The 11167-nt window shown below is 43.3% G+C and overlaps 1 protein-coding gene across 2 annotated transcripts in view; it reads right to left on the bottom strand.

Moving 5' to 3' along the window:
• Iqgap2 (IQ motif containing GTPase activating protein 2) overlaps nt 1-11167 on the bottom strand; it is a 301482-nt gene that overhangs the window by 129757 nt on the left and 160558 nt on the right. For both annotated transcript variants that reach the window (XM_050153835.1, XM_050153834.1), the window contains exon 5: nt 10713-10789. In XM_050153835.1, coding sequence (XP_050009792.1) covers nt 10713-10789 — 77 coding nt within the window. The remainder of the gene's footprint in view (nt 1-10712; nt 10790-11167) is intronic.

Below are 11167 nucleotides of genomic sequence, written 5' to 3'. Positions count from 1 at the left end.
GGGGGTCATCAATCACAACATGAGGAACTGTATTAAAGGGTCACAGTGTTAGGAAGGCTGAGAACCAAGGTTTCAGGAGAAAAACAACTTGTGAAGTTGTAACGTCTTGAAGGACTCAGTCAACATCCAACGGTACCAAATGTCTGAGCACCCCTGAGTTCAGGGACCTTTATAACTCGTGTGTCCTCTGCAGAGGACTGGGGAGCTAGGTCTGGGGCTGCTGTGACAAGTACTAGCTGACTCCAGGCGGGCATGAGGCTTTTAAGCCCAGGAGTCTCAAGCTCACCAATGTGACTCACTCTCAATCTCTCAATAGACCATGCAGAACAGCTCCTCACAGCTGCGGCGAGAGCTATTCTAGGTTACATACAGTGCCATACATGCTTCTGCGAGGAGCCAACGCCAGCCAGCACCTCTGGCTCCCAGCTCCCTCATTTTCCCCAGGAACCGCATCTGATAAGGGTCACAGCAACTGCATGAAGCTGACCGCTCAGCTGAACCTGAGACCCTTCAGCTAGGCACCGCCCACTCGACCAGCAGTCTCTCTCTGCGAATACATTTGCCTTATGCCCGTATCATTTCCGAATATTATCAATGAAGACTTTCCAGGGGCTGCAGTCAGTGGGCTCAAGGCCCTGCAATGCGACATTATCAAAAATAGGAGGGGGACGGGAGGAAGGAAGAGAAGGCACTGAGGGGAAGAAGGAAACAGGAAGAAGGAGGGAGAAAACATTCCCAAAGTGATAGCAATACCACGTTACATCTGCCTTCCTTTTCGTCAGTGGTAAGGATAAACAGGATTTTATACAAGTACTGCTCAATTAGAGTTTTTTCTAGGAAATACTTATTAATGAATGTTTTCTTTAAGGATTCTGAGGAGAGAATTATTAATCTTTTTCATTTCTTCTTTTTCCTTCGAAATTGTACCAAAGTACATGCAACAAATGGTAACTTTATTATATGGTAATTTTAATTTAGCACCAAATTCTGATATTCATCTTATCAGGAAGAGAATATTGAACTTTGAACAGTTTTTTTCACTGCCAAGTGTCATGTACTCATAATTCAAAGGCTGGAAGATGGGACACACTCCTTAGCTTAAGGTCTACTTCTTTAGAGGTTATCAGGAGTCAAAAATTGTTTGCAATCAAAGTCTGTGTGAGCGAAGGTCACACCAAACAGGGTCATTAGGAGACCATGATGACATTTAGAAAGCCATACCATTTTATGAAGCATTTTTAAATTCATTATTACATGGGCAAAATATCGCAGTTCTAAGAGGGAAGCCATGGGCTGCTCTGTGCTTAGGGATGGAGCACTTACCTACCAGGCCACGTAACAGTGATATCTAACAGGGAACTCCTATCACGTGGGACCCCTGAAAGGTCAACCTCCGACTTTTGTGGAAACTTTGAAATTCAGGCAGAATTGATGTCTGCCACAGCTTCAAAGACAAGTCAGACAATAAAGATGGGGCAATAGCCAAATAATCATTTAAGAAATAAGAAAAATAATTTAAAAAATCATGGTTGTCACTTCAGTCTCATTCAGGCATCAATTTCTGTCTCCACCTCTCTCTACAATTCAAGTTACAACTCCCAAAGAAAACTAGTGAGAGAAATGAGAAAATAGGAGACTCCACAGACTATCACGCAATAGGACATTCTATATCTATCCCAAGTACATGGCACGCTCTATTTAAGGTATATTGCCACGTTAATACTCTCTTAGTTTAATGTATTTTTAAAGCTACATTTTCAAACCTGAGCTAATTAACCCTCACCCTTAATATAGGTCCACTTCTATTTCCCTACTTATATACTGCTAAGACGATCTAGAATTTTAAATATGTGCCTTTATTTTTATATTTTTGCCTTCACACTTTAGATAACACATTTTACTAATTTCTTTCCTAATTTCATCTATACCAAATTTTCCTTTCTTAATTTCCCTTGGTTCTGCTATGTTAAGTACCCAATAAATAACTCGTGGAATTGATAAATTGAGTGAGTCTTCAGCTGTTCAAATATACCCACTTGTTTTATTGATGTTGGTACTCTGTCAAATCTAATGTTTTCTTCACAGAGTCATTTTTTCCTTAAATATCTGGCATCTTTTGATTTGGGATTTGTCTTAGTTAGGGTTTCTATTGCGACGATAAAACACCAAGATCAAAAATCAAGGTGGGGAGGAAAGGGTTTATTTGGCTTATACTTCAAAATTGCTGTTTGTCACTGAAGGCAGTCAGGACAGGAACACAAACAGGGCAGGATCTTGGAGGAAGGAGCTGATACAGAGGCCATGGAGGGGAGCTGCTTACTGGCTTGCTCCTCATGGCTTTTTCAGCCTGTTTTCTTATAGAACCCAGGACCAGCAGCCCAGGGATGACACCACCCACAATAGGCAGGCCCCTCCCCTACTAATCACTAAATGAGTAAATGCCTCACAGCTGGGTCTCATGGAGGCATTTCCTCAGCTGAGGCTCCCTCCTCTCTGATGACTCTAGCTTGTGTCAAGTTCATGCCCAACACCAGCCAGTGCAGGGATCATGTCAGTGTTTGGGTCTTGTGGTTCATCCACTGTGGACTAGGGCATCAGGGACTCTGCGGGGAGCAAGAGCACCAACATAGGTAGGTGACTGCGTCTTCTCTCCCTGATATCTTCCTGTCTTTCTTGGTGGCAGTGGCTGTTGTGAGATAGAGAGCATCTTCTGACATGACCCAGCTTGATCTTCAACTCACAATCCTTCAGACTCAGTTTGCCATGGGCTTGGATTACAAGTGTGTGTCACCATGCTTTGCATCTCTGTCCCTCTCCTAGCCTTTAGCTGCCTTGGGCACTGAATGCTCTCTGGCCATCAGGGCCTGCTCCTCTGAAACAGAGCCAGGGGCTCAGCCTCTCCAAACTCCGTGCTTTGAACCTCTGCATCTATCTATCTGATTGAAGTCAAGCCTGTGTAGGCATGTGTGGCCTATTTCCGTTTTGTTTCTCAATCCTGCCACATCTGTTTGCTTTTGGTGGGGAGTTGTTCGCATTTCTGGTCACTGGGTAATATTTCATATTTCACTTTAAAAAGTCCTTTTTTTTAAATTATAGTTTTATAGAGGCTGTGTGCAGGTAACCCCAGCTGCTGCGAATGCATGAGAGTGACAGCCATGTCCTGACAAAAAACAGCATTTTACCATTCCCCCTTCATTTTCTGGCTCTTGCATTCCATCTGTTTGTCCTCAAGGTCCCCTGAGCAGTGGGGGTGGTGTCAATAGGAGGGGATCTTTGTTTTTAATGATGTGGCCACTGATAGGCTTCCCCAACCCTGTGGATAGCTCCTCACCCATACACATGTGGCAGCGCTAACTGGACTTAGTGGGTTAAAAGACAACAAACCCCCCAAGAGACCCTACACAAAAGAAAACAATGACAAAAGGATACAAATCAGGACAAGGAAGTTAGGGAGACTATGGAGGCAGTTGGAGGGGGAGATGGAAGGTAGACGTGATCATATTTAATCATTTACATTATAAACTTCTCAAAGTAAAGACAAGATTTTAAATTACTATTGTATTAATTTAATATCAGCTATGCAAAAGTTAAAGAGCTGTACTAAATACCTGGATGCAGGTATTTTTACATATATCTTTTTATTTATCTAATTGCTACTGATAGAATGCATCCTCGGTCTATTATGCTGTTCTTAAAGCTGGTTTGGACGCCACATACATAGCTTTAACTGGGTACAGTGGCACACATCGACAGTCCCAACTATTCAGGAGGCAAGGGCTGAGGACCCCAGGAGTGGGGCCAAGCTAGGCACCATAGCCTGTCCTTGTCTCACGCACAAAGAAAAGACATAGCGTTGTTATAGTCGGAACTAAAAGGTTTTGCTAACGGAATGTGGTAAAGAAAGTAGGTGCTATTTCCAATACTGTACAGGTCAGGCAAGAGAAATTTCAGTGAACAGACATCCTGGTTAACTAGGAGTCACCACAAGGTGGTGCTGGGAAATTAGCCTGCCTAATGGGAAAGTCTGCTTTGAAACGTGAATCTGAGCTTTTTAATAAAGCGGTATGATGGGTTCAGCAGAAAACTCACTTGCATGTGGCCTCTCAAACTTCATTTGCAAAGAATTAAATACATCCTATTTAGCTTCAACTTTCAGCATCACCATCACTGGTACTGACATCTAACACGGTATTGCAGGAGCGTTCTGGAGGAAGCCTTGTCCTTACTGTTACCAGCACTGCCCAGTGTAGAGCAGGGAGTCTCTTATGCCACGAAAAGGGAGGCCACACCTGTATTGCTGAGGTAGGCCTGCAGTGGAGGGGTGACTTGGAGGTCACTAACTCTCACTAGTTCATAAGGTACTAGTTGTATAAGTAACACCAGCTGAACTCTGGGAAGTGAAAATGAAAGTTACAAAATACTATCAGTTTTTAAAATTATTATTAGTTTTAATAACTACATTAAAGTTTCTGTGGTGATGAAGTGCCAACATAAAAGGCAGGATGGGCCTGGGTCTACTGAGTTTTTGCCTCACATCATAGCAACCAGCTCCGTTATGGCTGCACCAAGAGCAGTGGACATTTGTAAATCAAAGCCTCGTGGCAGACTGGAGAGAGCTAGGACTGGCAAGGGCTGGGTGTGTGGCCCGAGCAAGGCGGTAGGAATGAGTGTTCACTAGAGTAAATGGTCAGGGCGTCATAACTTCCCAGGGTCCCCCAGTTCTCAAGCTCCAGGAGTCTTCCCTTTCAGCGTTTCAAACATAACAGCTCAGAGGCCTGGGCTCATCACGTGCAAGGCTGACACCAAGATTTTTACATTTTGGTTCAAAGCAAAGGAAACCAGAGGCAGCCTTTCCATATGCAAATTTGGTCAGGTAAACTTCCTGAAAAATTAGAAGGACAACTCCAAGGGATTTTAAACAGCAGCCAGTGGGGTATCTTTCTGTGGTAGATTTCAGGAGATGGTTCCCAGGTCCAAAGAATTTAGCTTAGTTCAGATTGGAGGGGGAAGGGAACATGCTATTCAGACCGAGTGGAGAATTCTGAACGCGGAAGAGTTTGAAATCTCACCTTAATCTCCAGTACTACCATCTCCATCGGTCCCTCCCAAGACCCAAGGATTAGAGTCTACGGTCAGTGATCTATCTCTAGAGGACTTATTTGTAAATTCAAATGTGCATTGCAAGAATTACAACCAATCTGTTAATTTAGAGGAACATTCAGTAAATCAGTTTCTTTAGGAGAAGGGAGTGTTAAGCCAATGATGGTTATACATTAATGCCTGGGCAACAAGTCTAACATCTCCACTGGTGGGTCAGGTACTCACTGTGAGAGAACTGGGGAAAGGAGCTCTCTACAAAGCATTCGGGAAATTTAGGACAACTAGTCAACCAGAAGTGGGTCTGCCACCACCTTTGTCACAAATGCAAGCCCTACTGCATGTCACTTATGTGCTGGCACTACATTTGAAAACCAGACACAACTACAGAATCTTGGGCATCTGCAGTCCTGCGTACAAACTAGGGGAGAGCCCCTGGTTTCCAGCTTGCAGCAGACCTTTAATGGCCCGATGAAGGCCACAGTAAGAAAAGCAGCATTTGGCACCCTTATCATGCTTATCTAGAATAATCAGCAGGAATATGTGACTTGGAAGGGATTCTTTGAACTGCAGTTGCTCCATATCTTAAAGCGGTAATAACGAGAACAGGACAAGAACATCTGATTGTGCCCACAATACAAGGATTTTTCAGAGAATGCCAAGGTCGGTCCTACAAGGGCAAAGGGGCTGACAAGGCTACAGGGGCTATAAGGACAAAGGCAGAACTCTGGCTAACCAAACTCAGAGTCTATTCCATGCAGAAGGTATTAGACAGGCAGGGTGGTCCACACATGTAATCCTAGGACTAAGGAGGCTGAGTTCAAGTGCAGCCTGAGAGATACAGAGCAAACATGCTATGAACAAACAGGAAAATACTCATCTTGGTTCAGTCTTAGAAAGTCAGGCTTTCAAAATGGCAAACAGAGTATAACACACAGTAAACGGAAGGGAACCGTTAGAGATAAGTAGTCCGTGCACAACTCTTTGTTTCGCTTTGTCAAAAGGTGAGGCATTAAAACACAGGCACTTCGTTCTTTTTCTGTTCGTGGAGCATAGGTAAGTACTTGTTTTTATATTATACTTATCACAGGAAATAATAAAGACCAGGAGCTCTGAATCAGCCAAAGTCTCCTCAAAGCAAAGGAAGGACTGCAGAGCAAGGTCATGACAGAAACAACCAGGAAGAAAGGGGATCCAAGAGCAGTGAGCACTGAACAGCCAATGAGAGGGAACCCAGGAACCTGATCTGAGGTGCCAAATCAGTGACAGCATTGAGTTGTCCCTGCCTGTCTCCCAGGGGACGGGAACCTCTTGAAAGTCCAGCTATAATTTTAAGAAGAAAACTAAAAAGGCCTACATAGACTTCTAATAAGGCTAACAGGCCAGACTAATACATCACCATGAGTTGTCCCTGCTTGTCTCCCAGGAGATGGAACCTCTTGAAATTCCAGCTATAATTTTAAGAAGAAAACTAAAAAGGCCTACATAGACTTCTAATAAAGCTAACAGGCCAGGCTAACACATCACCATGACGGGATAATGCATGACGGGATAATGACAACACCGGCCAAATGACACTCGGGGAACAAGTTTCTGTCAGGTAATGGGGAGGAAGAGACAGAAAGATGAATCTACCTGAAAGCCACAGACCTACAAATGAAAAGTGCTGACTTAGAAAACAAGTCAACCTTAACCTGATGCCGACGGACAGGTTCTGGCTTACCTTGAGACAAGAGCCTAAAGTAAGGCCATGTTCAACAAGGAACAGGTCAAAAACTAGACTTAAAGGGCTGCCCCTTTAATTCTGGTGATAGTAAAAATCATGCTGCCCCAGGGTAGGTGTAACGACACTGTACTAATGCGAGGGCAGGCCACATTAGTGCATGAATAATGAAAGCAAGAGCAAAACTACTCCGGAACTTTCCAGCAGTTTCAGTGGTGAGTGTATAGCCCGGGTTGGACATTTCATCTGCTCTGAAGGTATACGAAGGAAATCATGTTGTTTTAACAAGCACATTATGGTTTAAATCATTTTAACATATTGTATTTTATAACTGTTTAAACATTTAACAGTTGCTGGATGTCACTTGGTACGTCTTTATAAACAGAACATCACACAACACACACAGTGTTTTTCTGTGTATAAAAAACGGCCTCCAGACATTTTTTTTTTTTTAAAAAAAAGGTGTAGTAACTCAACTAGGCTTCCTGAATGGGTTTCTTTTTGTTGCATAGGTTTTAGAACATTCCAAAAGAAGCCACAAAAGGAAAACATGCCCCATATAAATTTCAAGTCCAAAGTCACCAAAATAGTAACTGGTTTTTGTGTGATTTTGAGATAGTGCCTGGATTAGCTTTTCCTGTAACGCTCTTTTTACATTTTCCAGTCTCCGCCCCCACAACAAGACTATTCTACTTTTTTTTTTTTTTTTTAAATAGGTAAAGAAGGATAAATATTTCCTTGGAAAAAGAGAAGGCCACCCACCAAGAAGTCAAGTCTTTCTCAATTAGAACAAGCGTGAAAATGCCAGGCTAAGCTGGAAAGTGACAGTCAGGCTGGGATCAGGTGCCAGACAAAAAGGGCCAGGCAGGGGAAGGAAAGCAAGGGCAGGGACTCAGGGGTTCCTGGCTGTTAGCCCCATATCAGACTCCAGACAAGTTTGGCCAGGGTCAAAGCTAAATTTGTAGATCAACCAGGCCATAGGCAGGGGCAAGAGGAAGGCAATGCTCGACCAGCAAAATTACCTGGAGTGACCTTCCCTCCCAGCTCCGAGCTATCACCAAAGCCTCCGACCTACCCAGTTCTCTACCAGGTGATGACAATTCTCTACTCCAGCCATGCTAAAGTTGTTGAAGCAAGGACAACACATCCCTCCTAACTATGCAACGAGAGCAAACTGCACTCGTTAAAGGGTCCCTTAAAATGGCTCTCCAGCTTCTTGCCCAGTGATACAGAAAAACCTGCCTCCTAGGAGTGACTGACAGCCTTCTAAACAGACCACAGCAGGAAAGAGTTATACGGAAAAGCCTCAGACAGCCTTGGAATTTCTCAGTTTCTTCTCGAGAGGCAGTGGCATAACACATGAGGACAAAGAAAAGAGAAAGAGGGTCATCCATGGAAGAACGTGGTCAGATGTGTGACATGCTTGACACAGTATGCAGCCTTTCCTGGGCGTCAGAAAAAAGGCATGGAGACATCTGTGAAGAGTTATTGATAAAGACACAGAGCCATGACACCAGCATCGGCACACACATGGCAACGATAAGCAAGAACTGGCGCAGTCTTTGTTTCTAAGCTGACCGAGCCATTATTTAAACTACGGTAAATGCACATTTGTGAGCCCCTATGCCATTCTACAGAGCTTCTTAGGAGCAAAGATTTCGCTCTTTGTAAGCTGGAGAACACACGGCCCGCGTGCCCACTTCAAAAATCAGTTTAAGCTCACATACGTTGCCCTGGAGCATGGTATGGATCTGGAGATCACCACTGTGAAGTATGGATTTAATTATGACTGGATGAATAGGTCACAAAATCAGTACTAACTCACAGCCTTCAGTGACTGCTTCAAGCTTTGACAAGAACTCTCTGAGGAACACAGAGCAGCACATTTGAAAGTATACCTCAAAAGAAACAGGTTTCTTAAAACGTGGGGTTTTAAGAAAACCTATGGGGCCAGTCATGGGTAATACTTGCCATTAATCCCAGTACTTGAGAGGCAGAGGCAGATGGATCTCTCTGAGTTCAAGGATAGCCTGGACTACAGAGTGAGTTCCAGGTCTGACAGGGCCATACGGTGAAACCCTGTCTCAAAAATCAAAACAATCCCCTGCCACCACCTTCCAAAACTTTATTGGTATATGGACCCTAAGGCTACACAGGAAGAGGGATGCACAGAATAGGAGATTCCCCCTCCACCACCTCCTACAGAAATTATACCCTATTTTATTTATTCATTTTTAGACATTCTAAGTCATTACAAGAAAGGAAGGAAGGAAGGAAGGAAGGAAGGAAGGAAGGAAGGAAGGAAGAAAGAAGAGAGGGGGAGGAAGGGAAGGAGGAAGGAGGAAGGAGGAAGGAGGAAGGAAGGAAGGAAGGAAGGAAGGAAGGAAGGAAGGAAGGAAGGAAGGAAAGAAGGAAGGAAGGAAGGAAGGAAGTCTAGCCGGATGGCTAGTCTATAGCCCCTGTAGGGGGATTGAGGCAGGAGGATAGAGTTTTGAGGCCAGCCTGAGCTGCACAGTATGACCCCATCTCTAAACAAAAGTAAAGAAAAAGAATCAAAGGAAAAAAGAAAGGGTGACAAGATGGCCTCACAGGCAAAGGCGCTGCCACCAAGCTCTATAATCTGAGTCTAAGCCTTGGTCCCTATGCAGTAGAAGGAGACACCCAACTCCTCCACATCGTTCTGTGCTTCCACTTGTGTGCAGTGGCACATGTGTACCCAGAAGTGTGTGCATGTGTGCACACACGTACACTTGGTCCCTATGCTATAGAAGGAGACACCCAACTCCTCTACATCGTTCTGTGCTTCCACTGTGTGCAGCGGCACATGTGTACCCAGAAGTGTGTGCATGCGTGCACACACGTACACCGAAACAAACAAATGCAAAAGAAAGAAAAGAAAAAGCAAAGGGACCGGCCATTTGGCCTATCTCTCACCAGCTGTCATATTCCAAAGCCAGCTCAGAAAAGAAAAAGGAAGCTGGCTTTGCGGTGGGTTAGGGATTGACTCCTATGACGTAATCAAAGTCTTCTCTAGGAGACCAGCTTTGTAATGAATTATTATGAAGACTTTTTCCTTTGCAGGCGGAAAAAAAAAAAAAGGCAGGAAGACGTTAACATAAACCCCGAGACTGAGGGGTCTGCCAGGAAAATGACTTCCAGGGATACAAACACAAGGCAGATGTTGCAGAGGAATTTTAAACTTCATTACACATGAAATCTCGCAAGCTTCACCTGAGTGCACAAGACAGCAGCCACAGCTGGGTTTTCCCCAGGGTTCTCACCTCCATCTGAAATTCCCAGTTTCCCCAGGTCCATTATAAAAAAAAGTCCTCTGTGAATTAGCAGAGTTTCAAGATTTTCAAAAATGATCAAAAACATCGCTTTATATCATTAAGTATATCTTGATCAAATTAAAGAACAACTTCTGTGTTTCTTCTCTAGTCTTAGAGTGTACATTCTACTGAGTAAAAAATTGAAAAAAATTCTGTTTCTGTTATGTTTTCTTACTGATGGTACGAGCTGAATAAATGGTAATTTAATGAGTTGTTAGAGCAATCACAACGACAATGGAATCTGCTCACTAACATGTTTTTGTGACATCTGCATACATCCGCACAACATTATTGTTGGGTCTTCAAGGTTGCAATTTTAATTCCCTCCTCATTTTACTTAGGTCTTTTATTCATTTTTTGTTTTATATTTTGAATAATAGTAAAAACTTCAGAAGTGATTTCAAGTTCAATGGTAGCATTATACAGCAATTATTTTAAATTATTTTAATTTGTACCAACAAATTATAAACTGAACCTAATTTTTAAAATTCCTGAGATTATTAAAAGTTACTGAAGTTTAAATGGAAACTGAAGTTTAAACCTGTCTTCATCGCTCCCACCTTAGTGCATGGATGCAGTATATCATCCTTGGTATGTTTTTCCGGTCGTAGACATCTGTCGTTTCTGGATAAAATATCTGGAAAACAAAAGAGACAATGTGCTTACTATGCTTTACTTCTTGAGGTGTCGACTCCCCAGACAACCAGACCCCGATTATCCTTACTAGTCTACAACTATTCAAATGTAGAGGAAGTTCTTGCTGGTTGCTCCAGAGAGCTCTACAGAGCAATCCTAGCTCTTGCCTGGTGGGTGGCACACCCCCTAGTGGCTGACCTTATAGTGGCGGGGTCCACAAAGAGCCTTTCTGGAAGGTTGGGTTGCAGTGTTTTACTGGCACCCTCACTTCTATGACCTCTAAAGGGTTTATGAACCTGAGAAGGAGACCCCTTTTATAGCCACTTCATTACGTTGTTAAAAACTCAGACATGTATATATAATTCATGCACATATATTT

Source organism: Alexandromys fortis, unplaced genomic scaffold (genome assembly GCF_014885135.2).
Source record: "Alexandromys fortis isolate MF-2015 unplaced genomic scaffold, M_Fortis_MF-2015_v1.1 scaffold_79, whole genome shotgun sequence".
Lineage (NCBI taxonomy): Eukaryota > Metazoa > Chordata > Mammalia > Rodentia > Cricetidae > Alexandromys > Alexandromys fortis.
The sequence above is the reverse complement of the archived record's forward strand: the minus strand, read 5'-3'. Positions and strand labels throughout refer to the sequence as shown.